This window comes from Furipterus horrens, unplaced genomic scaffold (assembly GCF_987537825.1).
Source record: "Furipterus horrens unplaced genomic scaffold, mFurHor1.1.pri manual_scaffold_7, whole genome shotgun sequence".
Taxonomy (NCBI): domain Eukaryota; kingdom Metazoa; phylum Chordata; class Mammalia; order Chiroptera; family Furipteridae; genus Furipterus; species Furipterus horrens.
This window is the reverse complement of record NW_028327177.1, coordinates 66,531,890-66,553,288: the sequence shown is the minus strand read 5'-3', so window position 1 is coordinate 66,553,288 and position 21,399 is coordinate 66,531,890. Positions and strand designations below refer to the sequence as shown.

Here is a 21,399-nt window from a genome sequence, read left to right as displayed (position 1 = left end):
GCATACAGTTGGATATTTGTGTGACTGTTTTCTTTTTAAAATATTTTATTTATTATTTATTTTTAGAGGAGGGAGGGAGGAAGAGAGGGAAAGAAACACCAATGTGTGGTTGCCTCTCACGTACCACCAACTGGGGACCTGGCCCGCAACCCAGGCATGTGCCCTGTCTGGGAATTGAACCAGCAACTCTTTGGTTCGCAGGCTGGTGCTCAATCCAGAACCACACCAGCCAGGGCTGTGTGACTGTTTTTTAACCCAGTCATAGAGTCTCTATCTTTCAATGTAAAATTTTAACCTATTCTTCTTTATCGTGATAAGTGATATGTTATCTAATATGGTCATATATATATATGTATATATATATATGTATATATATATATGTATATATATATTTTCTTGTCTTTATGTAGATTGATCAAATTTTCCTTGTACATTTTCCCAATTTAAGTTGTTGGACAGTTACACATACTAAAATTTTCTCCTAATGAATACCCTTGTATTTAAATATACACATATAATTAAACTTAAGTTTCTATCCATATTGAAAATTAATCAGTGTCTATATTGTTCCCCAAAAGATTCCTTTCCCACCCCAAACCTTATAATGTTTGATTAAAATAATCTACAATTTTATTAGTTCCAGGTGATCACTAGTTGTTTTTTATCTTTTTAATTTTTAAGGAAAATTTTCTTAACAATTGCATTAAACTTGACAGACATGATTTCAACAGTTATTTGCACTCAACTATAGTGCTTGCTGGCTTATTTTCTTACTATTGCTTCTGTACCCTACATCATCCTTTCTTGGATTTTTTTTTTTTTAACAAAATAGATCTTGAAGTTTTTTTGTCTTTTTGGTTTTTCAGAAAAGGTATGTAGCTATAAAGTCTCTAAACTCCTATAGGTCTGCAAATGTCTTTATTTTGTTTCAAACTTCAATGATAGTTTGAATTTTTACAGAATCTATGTTCAGAATATTAAAAATATTTTAAGACACTATTCTATTGTCATTGGGTAGCCAATATTTCAAAAGTTTGATAATAATATTCTTCTCAACCCTTTGCAGATAATCTGTTTTTTTTTTTGTTTGTTTGTTTGTTTCATTTCTGGAAATGTTTAAGATTTTCTCTCTTACCTTGGAATTAAGAAATTTTATGAGTATAGGTTTAGGCATCTGTCTTTTTTTTTTAATTCCACAAGTAAACATTCATTGTGTATTTTTATTTTGAAAAGAAGTCAAATCTTCCTTCATCCTATGAAAACTGTATTTTTAAAATTTTTATTACTTCTTTCCCTTCCATTATTTCTGCGTACATTCTTCTGAAATTCCTACTCGTTTTTATATTATTATTCATACTATGACCCTGCCCAAACCACTCTGTTTTCTCTCTTTTGAAATCCCTATACAATGGATGTTGGATTCCTTGGGTCTAACCATGACCCTATTAATATGTCTCTCTTTTTGTTCTATGTCCTGGGAAAACTCCTTAACTTTTATTCCAGATCACTAACTTGTCTTCATCTCTATATTCTTTTATCATTTTAAGTATATTTTATTGATTATGCTGTTACAGTTGTCCCAGTTTCTTTCCCTTTGCCCCCCTCCATCCAGTACCCCACTTGCCTCCAGCAATCTCTTCCCCCTTAGTTCATGTCCATGGATAGTGCATGTAAGCTCTTTGGCTTTACCCTTTCCTATACTAATCTTAACATCCTCATTTCTATTTTGTTCTTACCAATTATGCTTCTTGATCCCTGTACCTTTTCCCATTCTTTCCCTTCCCCTCCCTGCTGATAACCCTTCAAATGATATTCATACCTATGATTCCGTTCCTGTTCTGGTTGTTTGCTCAGTTTGTTTTTGTTTTTCTTTTTATTTTTTAGATTCAATTGTTGATAGCTGTGAGTTTATTGTCATATTAATGTTCACAGTTTTGATCTTCTTTTTCTTAAATGAATCCCTTTAATATTTCAAATAATAATGGCTTGGTGATGATGAACTCCTTTAGCTTTACCTTGTCTGGGAAGCACTTTATCTGCACTTCCATTCTAAATGATAGTTTTGCTAGATAGAGTAATCTAGGTTGTAGGCCCTTGCTTTTCATCACTTCAATAACTTCTTGCCAGTCCCTTCTTGCCTGCAAAGTTTCTTTTGAGAAATCAACTGATAGTCTTATGGGAACTCCTTTGTAGGTAACTCTCTTCTTTTCTCTTGCTCTTTTTAAGATTCTTTCTTTATCTTTAATTTTTGGTATTTTAATTATGGTGTATCTTGGGGTGATCCCCTTTGGGTCCAGCTTGTTTGGAACTCTGTGCTTCCTGGACTTAGTATGTCTATTTCCTTTGTCATATTAGGGAAGTTTTCTTTCATTATATTTTCAAATAAGTTTTCAATTTCTTCCTCTTCCTCTTCTCATTCTGGCACCCCTATGATTTGGATGTTGGTACATTTAAAGTTGTCCCAGAGGTTCCTAAACCTCTTCTTGTTTTTTTCAGTTCTTGTTTCTTCTTTCTGTTCTGGGTAAATGTTTATTTCTTCCTTTTGTTCCAAATTGTTGATTTGAATCCTGGCTTCCTTCCCATCACTATTGGTTCCCTGTATATTTTTCTTTATTTCATTTTGTATAACCTTCATTTCTTCCTTTATTTTGTGGCCATACTCAATCATTTCTCTGAGCATCCTGATCACCAGTGCTTTGAACTCTGCATCTGATAGGTTGGCTAGCTCCATTTCATTTAGTTCTTTTTCTGGGGTTTTGTTCAGCTTCATTTGGGCCATATTTGTTTGCCTCCTCAATTTGGCAGCCTCCCTGTGTTTATTTCTGTGTATTAGGCAGAGCTGCTTTGACTCCACATCTTGGTAGTGTGGCCTAATGTAGTAGATGTCTTGTAGGGTACAGTAGTGGCACAACCTCCCCTATCACTCAAGCTGCTTACTCAAGGTGCACCCTTCATGTGGGCTGAGTACACCCTTCTTATGTAGTTGAGACTTGGTTGCTGTTGGCAGATCAGTGGGAGGGATTTACCCAGGCCAGTCAGCTGACTACTGACAACCAACCTCCACCCTCTCAGGAGGATCAGCTGTACAGAGGCAGGGTGGTTGGGTCTCCAACATAGTCTGTAGCTGTCTATTGCATGCACTGGCCCTGGAGTTTCCTGGATGGTGCAGGCCACCCTGTGGTGCAGGTCAGCCCCCACCTGTGTTTTGCCTGGGGCACCCTGCTTGAGCTATAAAGCAATCTTCACATGATGGATGCTACTTGTGCAGGGCTTACAGAGTCCCAGTCAAAGCCAAGCTGTGAATCTAAGCTGTCTGCTGATAGTGCTGAGCCTGGAGATCACTGAGGCCAGCTATTGCTTGTTTGATAGGATTTAGGAAGTTGGGAAGCATGAGCCAAGACCAACCATTCATATGGAAAAGTAGCTTGGATGGCCCATAAGTTGGGTGGGGTGGAGTTTCTGGGGATCCCCATCATGGGTCAGACAGTGTTAGTTAGGTTGATGGAGTCTCAGATACGGCACTGGCTTGCAGGCTCTGTGGGGGGCGGGGGTTAGCACAGGGACAATGGCCTCTGCTCACCTTGATGCCAGATACTTCAGTTTCTCCCTATATATCACTGGTGCCTTTCAAACAGCTACCCCGATGTTGGGGCTCAGAAGAAGTAAGTCTGAGTAGGTGAGTCCGTGTGTGGGTTCTTTAAGATGAACTGCTTGGGGCTCCAGCAGTTTCTTCACCGGCTCAATCCCTGTTGGTTTTTGCAGCCAGAAGTCATGGGGACTTATCTTCCTGGCACTGAAACCCCGGGCTGGGAGGGCCTGTTGTTGGGCGGGGACTCCTTGCTGCTGAGATATCCCTCCCGAATTTTTACCCATCACACGTGGGTGAGAGACCAGCCCATTCTGTGTCTCCACCCCTACTATCCATCTCAATGGATGTGGTTTCTTCAATTTTGTAATTGTCAGACTTCCATTCGACTTGATTTCTGATGGGTCTGGTCAATGGTTGTTCTATATTTTAGTTGAAATTTTGATGTGGTTGTGTGAAGAGATGAGCCACATCTGCATATGCTACCATCTTGACCGGATCCTCCTTCATCTCTATTTATTCTTTTTTTATCTTATTTATTTTTAATTATATTTTTAATTTCTAAGAATTTTTCTTGTCTTAGAATGCAATAGCCATTGGAACATCCCTGAAGGTACTAATGCAAGTTATGTTCTCAGCATTCTTTTTTTATCTCCTACATTTTCTCTTTTTTCTTAAGTTCAGCTTTGCTTATCTTGATGCTTCTCTTTCACGCAATTAACTTCCCTCAAAATTCTTCTGATCTTGTATTATAGATTCATATGTATAAATAAAAGACTAGAATAGTTTGTATGAGTAGATGTGCCTCTTGTAGTTACTTAAGTGTGTTCTCCATGAGGCCTCTATCTTGAAAGGGAAGGCAGCCTACAGCTCTGGAGAAGTGGGTGGGGCATGCCAGAAGGCAGACTGCCTGTAGTGGGTACGGAGCAAGTAGACAGGCTAGGGGGTTCCTACAATGCCAAAGAAAGGCTTTAATTTGGGGGGTGTACACTTTTCTAAGTGGTACTTTCCTTCCTCATCCCTCCCTGCCCTGTGGACTGTGGAGGCTCTGATCTGCTTCTCTCTCCGGATGCAACAACACAATTTAAGTTCTTGCTGAATAGCACTTACATTTTATTTATAGAACAGTTCTATTTGTTTAACCTTTCCTTTGGGAAAGAACAAAAAAAATTTTTTTAGGTTATCTGTCATAAAGGCCTTTCTACAATCTCACTCTGCAGAAGCTAATTACATTAATGACCAGAGTTGTGTGAGGGTTTTCTCCCTACATAGGGAGATGGACAATGGCCCCACCACCCTGTGCTAACACCCTGCCTATGGACCTGAAACTACTGCTGCGTTTTTCAAACTCTATTATAATTATTTATAAAACCTATTCCACTCCTCCTCCCCTACACTAACTATAAGCCTTTGGAAGCAAGATTCTATTCCCCCATTTCCACAGCCCCTAGCACCTGGCCAATAAGAACCAGCGCTGATTGAGTTTTGGCTGTATGTCAAGCTGATGTGCTTTATGTGCATTATGTAATTCATGTCATCTGCTCTCACCAACTCCAGAAGTAGACATTATTATTGGCCTATTTTACAGAAAATGAAATTAATGAACAATAAATGGATAAATTTAGTAACTTTGTACACACAGTATGATGACAACATGGTATAATAGAAAAAGTATGGCCTTGAGGGACAGAGTGTCGATTCTTCTCCAGTGACTTGGTAGGTGAGTGCTCTTGGCTAAGTAATTTCCTTCTTTAAGCTTTAGTTTGCTGTTCCGAAAATATGGATATAATCCCCATAAGGCTGGGTGACTTTTAAGAATTAATAATAATTTATGGAAAATACTTTATATAGTCTCTGTGCATGGAGGAGTCTTAATAATTAGATATTATTATTAATAATGGTGATTTACGTAACACTCATTGAAACTGTATATCTTATTTCTGAGACTACTGAGCAACAACTTACCCATTTATTTCACCATAACTCACCCTAAAAGGAATATAATTTTATAAATCAGCTCCACATTTCAGTAGGTACAGTACATAATGCTCTTTAGCAGAGGGTCCTAAGAAGCTAAACTCCAAATACACATCTACACGCACCACCGTTCCCAGAAGTGGAATGTTCGAAGTGTGTCTCCTCCCAGTCTTATCAGGCTGGTTCAGTGGCTACCCTTATTTAGACCCAAAAGCATTTTCCTTTTTTTTTGGAGAAAAATATTAAGTTCCCCACTACAAAGTATGCCATGTTTCTTAATAAGAACTAATTTTAGATTACTTTCTGAAAATCAAGAAATGTAATTTGATATAAAGGATGAGGCTTTGGTGTTACTAGATCTACATTTCAATCCTGCCTCTACCAATTAATAACTGTGTAATAACCTCAGTGTGTGACCTTAACTCTTCTTAAGTGATGTCTCCAAACTGAATAATAACAACAAAACAACAATCATAGCTAGAAAATGACAATAAAACACTGTACTTTGGAGTCAGGTTGCCTACTTTCAAATCCAGGCTCCATCTAACCATAGTTCTGTGGCCTTCCATAAGTTGCGTATTGGAAAATAGAGATATAACTCATTTGGTTGTTTTGGATTAAATGACATAACATGTAAAATGTTTACTGCAGTGCTTGGCACATAGTGAGTAATTAATAAATGTTAGGGAATTTGTGATTAGCCTCATTTCCTTCCCAGGGTTGTCAGAGATCTATGGTTGGAGCCACCCAGTAAAATGCCCAACTTTACAGGTGTTTATTATTAATAATAATCAGATCTGATTTGGACAAATTTTAAATGCCTATGGTTTTTCCTCTTCAAAATGTTTTGCTGAAACTAGCACATTCTCCCAGAGTTGAGATCTCAACTTATAGTACAATTACCACACAACAAACTATAGACTGGCATATCCCAGAGTCTTCAAGTCAGAGGGCACCTGGCAGGAAATGAGGGCCAGGGAAGCAGAGAAAGGTTAGGGAAATCGCCGTCTGTGTCTGCTCACCTGTAAGAGAGGAAGAGATAAAGGAACATTTTTCCTCTACAACAATAGAAGACGGTGACAGCATGACAACAGATGGTAGTGACAGAGGCCCTGTATCAGGGAGTCCACAGGAAGAATGGGATGTCCGGTGACTGGAGAACATAAACCTGAGCTCATGGAGGCAACACTCGCAGCTCCAGACCACGGCTTCCACCAGTCAAAGAAGCAACAAATCTAGATTTGCACACAGAATCCCCACATTTAAAAGATGACTTACAACTTTCAAAAAAAACTGTATGAGCAAAACCAATGATTCCTGCATGGCAGATCTGACCCCAGGACACCTGACCCGTCTTTCAACATCTGCCAGGCACTGTAAGCTTCTCACAAACGCTAAGAGCCAAGAAGTGTCTGAGAGGGGTCTCCTTATGAGCTGCTTCTCACATAAAATTATGATGCCACAGGCCCATCATGAGTTGGAGACAGGCTCTGACTTTGTTTATTAATAAACCGTTAGGGAAAGTAACAGCTGTACTTTTTAAAAAACACACAACAAATTGTGCAAATCAAGCATTGTTCCTGATTTTGCAAAAAAGGACGTTTAGAGCTGTGTCACTTAACCCATGGAGAAGCTGCAATTTAATCTTCCAAGCTCCTATGTGTGCATTAAAGCACCTGCTGAAACCTAGATGATATTCTTCCTAAGACAAAGGAATTACTGTACTCCTCTGTGGTGGAGAAACAGCCAGGGGTGGGGATTTGTCTCCTCTCCTAACAGTGAGGGCCCTTCAGCAATGAAGTCACAGAACAATGTCCCTTGTGTACTGCTACTGAGGGAGTCATGAAGAGCTCTCACCCCAGTCCCGTTAAGGACTGGGACTGAAACTTAAAAATTACCCCTTTGACAAAATCCAACCAGCCCTATGCAACCCTACTATGCTTCCAGAGAAAGGCTTCATTCACCTATGAAAAATAACAAAATAGCAGAAAAGAGTGGCAGTTTCATTGCTCATATAATGAGTAGTTCATCTTAGTTTTGGAGATCAACCTGTTGTTCTTCACACATTCAGGGTACATACATTGTGCATTGTTAATCCATTAATTAGCAAAAGCAAGAAGCTCTTAGGAAACATCATAGCCATAAGTGCAGACAACCCTGGTTGTGAAATATGAGACTGTGTTGTGATAGCTCTCTCCTCTCCTGGAAAGGGATGTTCTCTACAGAAGGACTAAGGGGTAAGGCTTGGAAGAGCAATCCCAGAGAGTGTTTCAAATACATATGTGACACCTAATTGGTTATGTTGTCTTTTGCTTTTAACTGGGAAGTCTCACAATCACATTGTTTTATGTAAGAAACTTTAATGTAAGCCCTGTTCTTACATACAAGTCACTTAATTAATTAAACAATAGTTTCTGTTTATGCAGAGAAGGAAAACTCTGACTCCAAAAAACCTCCGCTGCCTTGCGGCATACCTCTTCAGGGGAAAGGCTAAGGGAGTAAACCCCGACAGAAAATCCGGAGCCGGAGTCCCTAAGGCGGTTTGACGTTGTAGTCAACACCGGCAACTCCTGCGGCGCACCTGAAGCCAAGCTGTATTGACTCCGTCTTTCCCTTGGACCCTTCAGCTGCGAAGAGAGGGGGGGTCTGCTGCATGGGCAACAGCAGACCCTCCATATTACCCTGCCCAGGCTCTGTAGCTTCAGCGTCATCGCACTTGATTCAACACGGGAGGAGACAGATACCATGTCACTCCCGAGTTGGACTGCACAACCATTTTCGGCGGTGCAGATAGACTCTTAAGAAGCTACACCATCGTCTCTCGAGACGGACGGCTGCCGACGACGAGTTTCTGTTTATGACAGATTGTTTTAGTTTTCGAAAAATACAATATGATAAGCATCGTCATAAGCATTTCACAAATGGAATAAAAAACAAAATGTTTCAGTTCAAAGTTATGGATTAAATGGAAACAGCTGGGGGTCAGAGAGTAATACTAGAAAATTCTGACATTATATGGCTAGTCCTACCCCGTTACATACGCCTCTGGCCTTCCTCACTTTTATAAACTATTCCTTATCCATTCATTACAGTCACGGGACAAGGATACATTGAGGATTTCACACATGCCCTGCACCATGGCCCCTGTAGGGACAAAGACAGAGGCTATAATCTCAGAGGATCCAAAGTAGGAAATGGGCATTTACCTTCCTTCATCACTTAACCAGCATTTACTAAGCACCTACTGTTTTAGGCACTGTGCCCAGGAAAAACTCTGAGACTGTGCAGCTGTTGCTGGCCAGTGGTTAGTGTCCTCATTGCCAGGCTACACCTTTGGCACTTAGGTAACAGCTAGGAACGAATAGTCAGAGGGCAAGTAAAGGCAGGATCCTCACCATTGCAATCTGACAAAGAACTTAATACAGGAGACTGAAAGCAAAGGAAGACATGTCTCACCAATTGACCTAGTAGTCCTGAACCTGGTTTGATAAGACTGCCAGGCATTCCGAACAACGAGCAAAACTATGATAGTGCAGGGTATCGGAGGGAGCCCTTGAAAGCCTGGGTGTATCATCTCCACTAGGTGTGAAAAGGAAAACTATGAGACTGTGTATTCATTCCACGGCTTAGAAGAGGAGGAGTCTACAGTGCCCAAAGAAAAAAACCCATGAAACAACATTAGTTAACTACCTGCTTTCTGTCACATATGCAAAATGAACAAGTAGAGTACAGAGCAAGATAAGGATTTGGGCTAACAGACCCCCACACATACCTATATTTGGGTGGTCATGTCTCCACAAGGGAAACTGGCACCACCTTTACCCATCACCCAATATGTAACTCCCTCACCCCCATCCTGACAACTATGTAAGTCCTCAGAACAAAGGACTCTCTTTTCTTGGCTCTCTTGCCACACAGTTGGGGGGTGAGGTGGCCTGGCTAGCTGACATTTGGCTGGGGGCCCTATGGCCATTCTTTTCTTGGCCCCCCAGCCTCTGGCCACCCAGGTGCTGGAAACTCGGCCTCTGGCCGCCCTTGCCCTTGCCGCCCTTGCCCTTGCCACCCTTGCTTTTAGTCTCCCATTAGAACTTAGCACTAATAAACTTTGCCTGCACACTAATAGGCTTGCTGATCTGTAATTCTTTACTGCGTTGGCAAGAAGAACCAGGTTTCTCCTGGTAACAAGAGGAATGCATAAGCTCACTCTGGAGGGTGAGAGGAGGCTCCACAGAGGGGCCATCATGAAGCAGGTTCCTGTCCACACATTTAGTTAAACATTGCTCATTAGAGAACATGTGTGGCAAAAGGCATTGCACAGATGATTCCTTCCAGCCTCAACTCTCTCCCTACCCTCCCTACTGAACAATGCCAAGTTCCTGGCTGAGATCCATTAGGAATCAAAAACTGTAAACCTTGGAATTGAGCTGATCACAGCAGCTTGCCATCTCTGTATTGTCAGAGTTTTCACGAATATTAAGTGTCACAGAAAGGGAAATTGCACGCTAAAGGAAGATACAGCAATGATATATGATTAGACAAAGACAGGACAAGTTCCTGGGAGAATGGTGACAGAATGAAATTGCAGAGAGTAAATGAGGGGCATTCTTAGGGAAAGGCATTTGGAATGTAGCTATTGGTGTAAGCAAGCCAATAATGTGGAGCTGAATTCTGTGTGAAAAAAAAAAGAAGAAAGAAGAAAGAAATGAAAAATAAAAGGTGATTATTAATATTATAAAGTATGAAAGATTAGAAGGAGAGTGATCAGTGCCCTCTCCCATCTCCAGAAAGACACAAATGGGCAAAGGAAACTAAGGTTATTTTCCAACAGAAACAATACTCTTGTGCTCATTGGAGATGAGGCCATTCTTACAGCCAGGACATCACACACAGATGATTACAGCAGGTGGATCACAGAGGGTAAGGTTGTGGCCTCAAAGTGCTATTAGCAGTGAGTTATCACAAAAGGAAGAAATGCTTACATAGGAGACATTTGAAATAACTGCTGAAATTCTTATTTCTTATAACCAATTGCTTCCTCAGTCAATTGCCAAGCAAATAGAATTAACCTGTTATTGGAACAGCATATCAATGTATTAATTAAAATCTACTTGATATTCTTTGTAAAAAACAATTAATGTTGGTCACTAAGCAGAATAAATAACTACTTGAATGAGTTTTTTACTTGCTAATAACATTTTTGTAAGTTCATACATTGGTAACTCTGTAGGCCTGCTATTGCCTAGAATATAGGGGGGAAAAAAGAGTATGAATATAAACTCAGCAATATTAAACAGAAAAATTTAAAAATAGTTGATCTTGCTTAATTTTGCAAGATAGACACATGTACCTATTGATGTAATTTTATATTGTGTATATGTGTATGTACGTGTGTGTACATGTATTTGTTTGTATATGTGTGTGTGTTCTAGAGTACGGTTTTATATTCTACTTGTAAACAAGTATTTCCTGTTCAGATGGTGCAGTAATATTCACTACCACTGTGCCTATGGCTTGCAAGGACTCCTGAGAACAAATAAATATAACCCTATAGTCCCTTTTGGCTCTCACTGTCTGCAATTGTGTGATTATTCCTTTGAGATATTATTATTATCAAATCTCAAGAAATACATAGCCTCCTTCTTCACAATGATTATTACTATTTGAAATTCTTTAAAAAGAGACTTACCTTGAAATTGGTGATGAACTATAATATTCTCAAATTTCTCAGACATAAGTGGGAGAACAATACCCAGTAAATCAAGAGTTTACATAAATAAAATGTTTCTAACTGCTCACCAAATCATAGGCTCTTATATATGTGATTTTTAAAATATGTATGCATTGACTTAACATAATCATAAATGTTTCTTGCTGCAGTTTTTTAGAAATTTTGAGGTAGAATAATATCTTTGCTTAGGCTTCAAGGCTATATTTACTTTCACTTTATAGGCATAAAATTTATGGAAAGAGTTGCTCATGTAAATAGCACTGCCCATTGAAAAAGGCCTGTTGAACAATGTTACTGCTGCAGCAAATAAGGCACACCCATTATGACCAAGGAACATATAATCTTATGTGAAAAAAACAGCAGTCACTAGAAATTCATATTAAAATAGAAAATAAAATGTTCTAAATGTCTGTCAAATGTTTTCTTGCATAGTTTTATTCCTCTATATTTATATGTACACCAAATATAAAACTGTAAACTTTATTTTATTTAAGTTACATGGTTGACCTTAAACTTTAATTTTTAAATAAAGAATTTAACTTCTAATGCAAGGATTTCTGACTTTTAACAGAGAATAATGAACTTTTCCTTTCTTGTAAATTTAAAAACTCCATTCTTGTTTGCTTGCTTTTGGGAGGTTTGCTTTATTTTAATGATAGCAATGACCATGTTGGTATTGGAATCACTAATTTGCTAGACTGAGGAAAGGCTGATGGAGATGGCCCAAAGTGGGTGGGTATGGGAGCTTTTAGCTGCCCCACATCCCCTCCCTGAAAGTACCTGCAAGTTAGAAATACCTGGGTAAAGGGCTTAGCTATGAGCTGAAACATCTATTGGTCCAAGTTTAGGAGCTCTGACTGCTTTAAAGCAGGACTGTATAAACTCTGGACTAAGTCCCAAATATTTTCATAAGCAAAATAGCATCAATCAAGGAAAATTATATTCTTTGCTTAATGTAAATAGTTCCCAAAATGTGGTGCTCTATTATCTAGCTTTGTGGAATTTACATGAAGAAGAAGAATAAATGAATGTCCCAATATTTACAATAACTGCTTCAAATTCATGAAGGAATAAAGCAAACTAGAAGTACAGTTACATAACACAAGAAACAGTACCAATTACCATTCCAGAAGTAGTTAGAACATGTCAGCAAACTGTCAAAATTGGTGCCACAGAGACGTGAAAGAATAGAAATACTCTACCCTCTCATTTCTGATGAAAAAAAAAAAAAAGAAGATAATATGAGTTCACAAAGATTAAAAAAATACCAAACTAATTTCATAGCCATCTTCACTTTGGGTTCCAGGAAGCAAATTTAAGGAAAAACCAGAGCCCACCGCTGTTCTTTTAACCTACTCACATCAAAATTGTTCAGAAAGCTTTGAGTACCACAATTCTGAACCTTATTCCAGATCTATTAAAACAATTTTAAAAAGCTCTCCAGGTGATCTGATAATGAGAACACACTATTAGTTCATAAACCAGCATTTGTAAACCAGAGGTGTGTGAATGTAGTCTGGTTTTAGGAAAATAATTCACAGGGTATATTGAGGTACTGTTAGAGAAAAGAGAAAAGGTTGGAATATTAAGATGATCTGGAGCTACAAATGCAGGTTGGATTCATCACTAGATAAGTAAATGAACTCACTCAGGGTTGATCTGTCAAACTGGTCATCATGCCTTGACTGAATTTTAGGTGAAATATCACTGCTATGATGCTGAGCTCACCCTGGACTGAGGTCTTTAGTGGCATGCCATGAGGCTCTACTCTCGGGTCTGTCTTATTTAACATATATTAACAAAGACATTGACAGACACATAAAAGGCTACTGATTAAATTTGTGTCTTATCCCGCTAAAAGAAACAGCTCATATATGACAATAAAATTAAAATTTTAGAAATCTTAATTTTAAGACAATTGAACATAAGATGATATTTAATAAAAATATATGTAAAATCCCAAATGCCACCTTAACACATTGATTTAATAAAGAGGAGAGGGTCAATCTGGCTGGGATTTTTAACTCTTTCCAAATCCAAAGGGGAAAGCAAGTGATATGGCATCTGAAAAAGCATAGGCAAACAAGGCTGTTTAACAGAACAAAGAGATAACAGGGCCCTCGAGGTGGTGGGTACCTAAGTTGTGTGAGACAGTAAGTGCTAGGATTCTTGCCAGGGCTGGGAAGAGAGAGCGAGGTAGGAGGAATGTGAGAAGTTTTAAACTACAGCAAAGTGATAGGGCTGGTTCAGGTGGGTTGACGCCTCCCACCATGGGATAGGCCCTTGGGGAGATCCTGAGGTCAGGCAGCAAACAGAGAAGGGTATTGAAGGAGGGTCTTATTTACACTGATCTGTATTTTGTAGAAGAGAGAACACCCAGAAATAAAACTCGCTCTTTTCCCAGACCCCAGAGTACACAGTGTGGTACAAAATAATCAGGCAACTGGAGGCACACAGAGCACTTGATTATGATGCTTCATTGACATTTGAACCCTGGAGAATGCTGAGGCCCTTCAAAAAGATTGGGGACCACAGTACATGTAGACCTCCCTAAAGAAAACTAATTCAGGCAGCTAAGGAGGACCCATCAGAAACTGGAAATGGTATTGATAAACAGAGGATAGATTTCTTCATCTAGGTATCCCAGCGAGGATGCAGGAGGGAGGGATAGGAGTGATAAGGGAAGAAAACACATCAGGTCCTCACACTGTAGTGTGTGCATATCAGAACCACAGAGTCACTTGTTCAAAATTTAGATTTCTGGACCCTACACTCCACCTACTAAATCAGATTTTTAAGGGGGTACTTGTGACTGTGTATTTTAACAGACACCCTCCAGGACTTCTGATGCAGGTGACCTGAGGAGCACCTTTTGAGACACTTTTAAGAAAGGAGATCATCAGGTAAGTGATCTTTTCCAGGGGGACTTCGGTCCTTTGGGACCTGCAGTCTGTCTGTCTCATTACACCCCTCTACCACACTTCTGCCCTCACAACACTGGCACTGAACTAGCTGACACAGACATGGCTCTCTTCACACAGAAGTCCTCTGGTCCCCAGTGTCTGATATTGTAGAATACAGCTCTGTGACAATCATAATAAAAAGCAAATTCAAGAACCCAAAAAGGTTCAAGCACTGAGCTAAGCCAACGGGACTGTGCATACACCAACTCCAAGGACAACTACATCTGAACCATGATTTTGAAAGCAAATTTACCCTCATCAAAATATGCAAGCTGCATGTAGCCTCTTACTCAAGAATGCCTTGGGATCTCATTCACCACACAGACACCTGATGAAGAGGTGGAAGAGGCCTCAGCACCAGGTTTTCACTGGAGTCGCATGCAATCATAGGGGTTTAAGCCAAATCTTCTTCCTCTCTGTCTCAACCTTTCTTTTCTATCAGCCCAACAACTTGAGGTCCACAATACCCCAGATTGGACACCCCTTTTTCATATAATAACATTTGGATTTGTTGCTCGGCCTTAGACAAGGTAAACAACAGGGCTAGACCTAGGGTGAGGAAGAAAGAGGGCACCTAAGGTGGAAATTGAAGGGGCTTTCACCCTCAGGTCACACAAGTGTGTCCTAGGGGGTCTCCCTGGTCTCAGCCCTGGTGAGGCAAGTTCAGTGTAGGAAGGGGAAACTGAGAAAGTCACAAAGGTATGTTGTGAGCTCGGACACAGAGAAGTGACTGTAGTATTTAAATATGTAAAGTTTTTATGTCACACATATGGAGAAGATTTATTCTCTGTTATTCCAGAAGACACAATTTGGGCCAATAAGTGGAACTTAATAGGAAGCCAGTTTCGGCTTTAAAAAAAACAAAAAGCTATCGCTACAACATTGGCTAATATTTATAAAATACTGAATTAAGGGCTTCACACAATAATGTCATTAATCCTCACAACTCTGTGAATCAACCTTATCATCACCATTATGCAGATGAGGAAATTGAGAATTAGGCCAAGAAAGTGGTCTAAAGTTACTCAATTTCTAAATGGCAGGGCATGGCTGGGGCCCAGGGCTATCTGCTTTGATGCCAGGCCCTTAACTACAACACTAAGTCACTTTCTATCAAATGTGAAAAAACTGGACCAGGATATTATATTTAAGCAAAATCCCTATGACCATTTCTTGGTGTTATCATATATACATATATGACTTCATAAGGGCAGTTAGAACAGTGACCCCTAAGGTGTTCCATCAACCCATTGTGGCAGGAAGGGATGATAATGTGCCTTCAGCTCCTGAAGCCACCAGCCAGTGAAGCGTACAAATATCATCAGTGCCCGTGGAGCGATGATATGAAAAAGGTGAGGAAGTTATGTAAGACTAAGAGGACTTGTATTTCTGCCTCATTAACATTACTATGAATTTAGAGTCCTGATCCTTAACCCAGGACACAGGGAAGAATCACCTGGTGCACAAGCCATACCCCAGTTTATTATACCAGAATCTACTGGGCCGGGACCCAGGCATCAAGGGGACTTTAACCTACAGAAAGTCCTAGATGACAATGCTCAACAGGAGTAGAAAAAATTTAAGGGATATATAAAAAGTTTGCTTTCCCACAAGCAGATTACTCACTATAACACAGGAAATCTACATAGTCTCTAAATAAACTGTATTGAAAAATGTCTCATCTCCCAAAATTTTTAACCAAGTTATAAGTCTTGCTCAAAATGTTACTCTTTAAGGTCAGCACGTCTTGAATATCACAGCTGTTGGAGAACCACTTTGGTGATGCACACCAAGGGCCTTTCTGGTAGACAGACTATGGTAACTGCCAAAGAAGTTTGAGGTGGGAAGAATTAGCTCCCACTGCACAACCTTGCTAGAGTTACGGTGAAGGCACGTATCACACTAAGTTCTGCAGATGTACTTACTAAACAAACACACATTGGCCAAGCAGGCAAAAAGCAGTTTGCCAACCTGTTCCATGAACTCAGTGAAGTACTAATTCTATATCTCTTTAGGTTCAATACACCATGAATGAAAGGCTCACTGCAGACACAGCGACATTCCCTGGCAGGGTTCTGTGCCTTGTAGGAGGTGCACTCATTCAGAGACCCACCTGAACCAAGAACTGGACAAGGTACTGAGTTGAAGTTGAGCCTCAGGTACCACCCTAATGTTGAGTTACTTATACACCCAGCACATTTCTACGACCCATTCTTACATAGCATGCAGGGAAGGGGTTTTAAACTATTTTAGCCAGCCCACATGTTTAGAATACCAACAACTTCACCAGTGAGACCCCATTTCACACTTATTATGCTAATCTGAGTACTCGTTTTACCAATAAAACCCATTTCGACATACAGAATGCTGTCAAGACTTCTGTTGTTGTTGCTCTGATTGGTGTGGAGCCACCAATTGGTGTGAGCAGTGGGTTGAGCGTCGTCCCACAAACCTAAAGGTCACCGGTTTGATTACTGGTCAAGGCACATGCCTGGGTTTTGGGCCAGGTTCCTGATTGGGGGTGTGCGAGAGGCAACCAACGTTTTCTCTCCCTCTCTTTCTCCCTCCCTTCCCCTCTCTCTAAAAGTAAATATATATATTTTTTAAAACTTCTGTTGTTGTAGGAAATAGATTGCCAAAGAATTTGTACAGGCCCAGAGTGTGGTCCTTTCTGACACAATACTAGCTGGCCACTCTACTAGTATTCTTGACAACTTTTAGCTGGCCAACCACCTCTAGAAGTAACTGGTTATCATGTAAATTATGGCCATGCTTGCACCACCAACATTGAGTAACACAAGGTCCATTCAGTGCCAAGCGTACTGGTCCTTATTATGTGTGTAAAACTATTTCCTTGTGGCTAATGGAAGTCAATAATTACGTGTATATAAAGTTATCTGATTTATTTGTGATGATGATGTTTAACAATGTTTCAAAGCATGGTCTTACTGAATTCTTTCCATAGTTCAGATTACAGATGACCTGTTGCTAACCAGCCTCTTTCTAAACCCAAAGCCACTGTAGAAACAGGGCTGGGCTAACATCAGGGAAGTTCCCAAGGATAAATGACAAAAAGTAAATGGCTTTCTGATATCAATTGATAAATTGCACTTGATACTGGCATTTGTATGTAACTTTTCTGATATAAGGAAGTTAGGCTGATGTTCTTAGTTTGCCTTTAATATTTTTTGGTGTCTTTATAAAGTCTATTTTAGTGCATTGGCAATTGGAGAACATGTCTACATTTATTTTACATTTTTGTCTTCTGAAAATAAATCTATATTTTTTACCACTTCCTAGAAGCAGATGTTCAATTTTTCAGATTTTTTAAACCACCATTTACTGATCAACCACTGTAGATAAAGCTTCATACAGATCCAAATGGATTACAAAACAAAAAAGAAAAGAAAACCCTTGACGGACACTAAGCAAATGTCAGAGTACATATCAAATTAGAGAGGAAGATGGAGAAACAGAATGACTGATGAGTTTTTGGCAAACCACGGCAGCATAGTTTCTCTGTAGAAATTGCCAAAATATTTTCAGACATAAAGTAAAAATAGAAACCAGCACTTAACTTGAAAACAGACTATAATATGGTCATAAGTTATACACAGTAGCAGAGAAAAATAAAACTTGACCTTCTTATTGTTGGTAGTAAGTGGGCACACATGTATCAGGAGCATTTTTATGGGAGCAATAGGGTTTGAAGGTCAACTCCAGGAGACATTATTCCTTTCTTGTGTTTAACAATGACAGCATCACTTCAGGGAGAGCTCAGTCTCCCAAGGCTCATTATGTCTTAAGGAGGCAAGTTCAAGGTTTGGCAGTGAACAGAGTCCTGTATAGAAACTTCTATTTCTGGGTCTGCCATTGACCTGGAGTTACAAGAGCAAATTCCTTCAAATTCTCACTGGGTTTTATATGTTCCACCAGTGCTGTTTAGATTTATTCTCTCTAAAGAGAGCTGTACACTGAAGAACCCAATTAATTCTGGCAAAGAATAAAGGGTTCAAGGTACAAAAGGAAGACTAAGTTTCATTACTGACTCAAAGTTCCTTGAGGGTGGTAAAAACCAGTGATATGAACTTTAATAATTAATTCCCTGACTTTTTCGTTGTTGTTGCTGTTGTTATAATGTCTCACTCAGCTGCACAACAGCCAACTAAAGTCTTCAATAGCTGAGGCACCAGGCAAACCAGAACAAGTAAAATGTACTTCACTGGAGACTTACATGCAAGTTGAAATGTGTGATTCAGCACGCAAACACACAGTAGAAAACCTAATATTTAGTGTTGAGGTCAGCATGGCTGGACTGGGGTAAGACCAGCCAGGAGCAAAATTTAAGAGGTGCCAAAAATATTCAGCAATCAAATGATATTTTCATGCCTTATAGTTAAAATTCAAAATGAATGAAAAAATCCATATTGAACAAAACAGCACATTAAAAAAAGAATTTTAAATAAAGAAGTGCAGTGCACTGCACATAAGAGCCAAAATAAAAAGGAAAAATAAAAGTCAGTAATACCGACCCTGTCTTTATTTAAAACTTTGATGTTTCATTGTGGGTTTTTTGCATTCATTTTGGGTTTTTTAACTATCGCCTACAAATACTGTTCCTCTTGATCTCCTTGACCTCTGGGAGCGTGCCTGGTTCAGCTCTCTGCAGTCCCAGCCCTGGGGGGGTTGGTGCCAGTTCCTAGAAAAAGGGAGGGAGCACAACTGGCCGCCAGCGGGGCAGGTGCTGTGGGCCAAAAGTAGGAGGGTGGGAGCCCACGCCTGGGTTATCCCGAACCTACCTCGCTTATTGTGTGTGCCCTGCTTCTTGGCCAGAATGAGTTCTCTCTGGATGCGGTTTTCCAGGTATTCCTGTTTCTTGCCCAGCATCTCCTCAGTCTCCCGAAGTCGGACGAGGGCTTCCTGGGGGCTGGGGGCCGCTCGGCTCTTAGAAGAGCCTCCCCCTTTAAAGAACTTGCCCAACTTGCTCATGTCTGGGGACCTGGAGGCCGCCCGGGGCCCAGGGAGCGAGATCGTACTCCGTCTCGGGTTCCGACCTCAAAAGCGGTGCTCCTGGGAATCAACAAGTGGTCGGGGCAGGTGACACACACTCCTGAGCATTTCCTGGCGCCGACGCCCCGCCCTCGGCTTGGCCCCGCTGGGAGGGCTCTTGCAGTCGGACTTTGCGGCTGCCAGTGCCACCGGCCTGGGGAGCTCAGGGACAGCTGGAAAAAAGTGCAAAACTTCGGCAGGACTCCAACAGTATTGTGCAGCAGAGTGTACCTTTGATCACTCTGGGGACGCACAGGGGTGGAGGAGAGCAAACCGACATTTCAGGGGTCTTGTGCAAGGCCTAAAACCTTGCGCACGTGTGTGTGTGTGTGTGTGTGTGTGTGTGTGTGTGTGTGTGTGTGTGTGTGTGTGTGTGTGTGTGTGAGAGATGTGACACCCGAATAAACAAAATGTTTTATTCCACGTATATGCTGTGTATTTTTGTGATTGTTTGTGCACAGTGTTCCTGTACACAAGTCTCTGTACTTGTGAATAAGAATATGCAGATATGTCAATCTAAGTGTGTGTCCTGTGGGCATGAGTGTGTGGAGGCACGCACTTCCAAAACACGGGTCTGCTACTATGATGCAGGTGTGTGGCAAGAGGTTTTCTCCAGGAGAAGCTGGTCTGCCGGGACTTGTCCGCAGATGAGGAACCTGGGCAGGGCCCTGTGTGCCTGGCTGCTGTCTGGCATGGGTCATTTCTACATCATCTTTATATAGCATGAAGTGACTGAAGGATGGTGGTCATCTCTTCCACCAGTCAATGTCAGGATTTTTGAGTGAGTTTAGTTTTTACATTCAATTCTGTAATTAGGAATCTGAAGTGTTCAGCATGATGGTTAGTGTAGCAAACACCTTTAATGGGGGTGCTGTTGTGTTTGCCTCTATGTCAAATGCCTTTACAGAGACACCTAAGTAACAAAAGGAGCAAACATCCTAGAGAAGAGAAACGTTCTTTTGTTCTGGCTAGCTATTTCAGTCTCACCTATGAGACACGCAGAGTTTGGTAAGCTGAAAGGACACCAATATATAATAATTAGAGCTGACACTGAGCATGCCACCAAGAAGTAAAATGTGGACTTGAGTCTGTGTTCTAGTTTTCAAGGGTTGTATGTACTCCACATAATACAGCCCTATTTGAGCAACATTACCCAACATCATCAGAACCTATTTGTGATGGTTAGCTAACCAGTGATTGTTAAAGGAAAAAAAAAAGCATCCATTTCTATGACAAATACACCTTAATACCCAGGCTCAATAACCCTATTTGTCTGCCATCATACTAACACAGAAGCAGCAAGTTGGTCCATTTTACCCAACACTGTAATAGCCAGCATCAAATTTTGCCAAAGATATTGGACATTTTCATAGGAGGCTCATTGGTTTATCTCTTACACATGCAAACATGTGAACTTATCATTTCCTGAGAACCATAACCAACCACTTCTTGTCATCTCCTGCCTGGCCATCCAAAACACTTAAGATCTGTAACACATATTTTGCTCTAATCTTCTTTCTATTGTAAACTGTAATAAGTATTACATTTTATTATTGTCTGAATATTTTATGAATCTGTTTTGGAACATATTTTCTCAGATTGTAAGCTCCTTGAGTTGAGAAATAGCATGTATTCTGCTAAGGTTCTCATTGCTGGTCAGTTTAACCAACCTTTATCAAATGTATTTACCTATAATGCATTGGGAATACCAGTGTAGTCTGCCTTTAAAAAGTTTACCTTTCAGTGATAGCATTAACATCATTTTTCTTGAATGCTTACTATAATACTATCAGCCCAACACGATTCTAGATGCTGGAGACTCAGCAGCAAAAGAAATCCCTTGAAACCCATGATTTTTTTTTTTTTGAGCCTACTTTCTAGTTGGAGGAAAGCAAACAATGAATTAAGAAAGTAATGTCCTATATATGCTATGAGGGGAAAAAAATAAAGCACAGAGTGTTAGAGAATTGAAATTTTAGACAACATGTGCCAAAAACTTGAGTCTAAAACCTTTGGGTTCAAAGGAAGGCTGGGATAGCTGGGCTTGGAAGCAAGAGGAGAGTACTGTGAGGTTGTCTGTAACGGTAGACAGAGTC

General features: G+C 40.2%; 1 protein-coding gene across 2 annotated transcripts in view; it reads right to left on the bottom strand.

Annotated features, from left to right (window-relative positions):
* The window catches only part of CHMP4C (charged multivesicular body protein 4C), a 37,547-nt gene extending 18,164 nt beyond the window's left edge, over nucleotides 1–19,383 (bottom strand). For both annotated transcript variants that reach the window (XM_090282907.1, XM_090282906.1), the window contains exon 1: nucleotides 19,054–19,383. In XM_090282907.1, the coding sequence (XP_090139033.1) occupies nucleotides 19,054–19,243 (190 nt within the window). In that variant the 5' untranslated portion in view covers nucleotides 19,244–19,383. The remainder of the gene's footprint in view (nucleotides 1–19,053) is intronic.
* Between the last annotated feature and the right edge of the window lie 2,016 nt (nucleotides 19,384–21,399).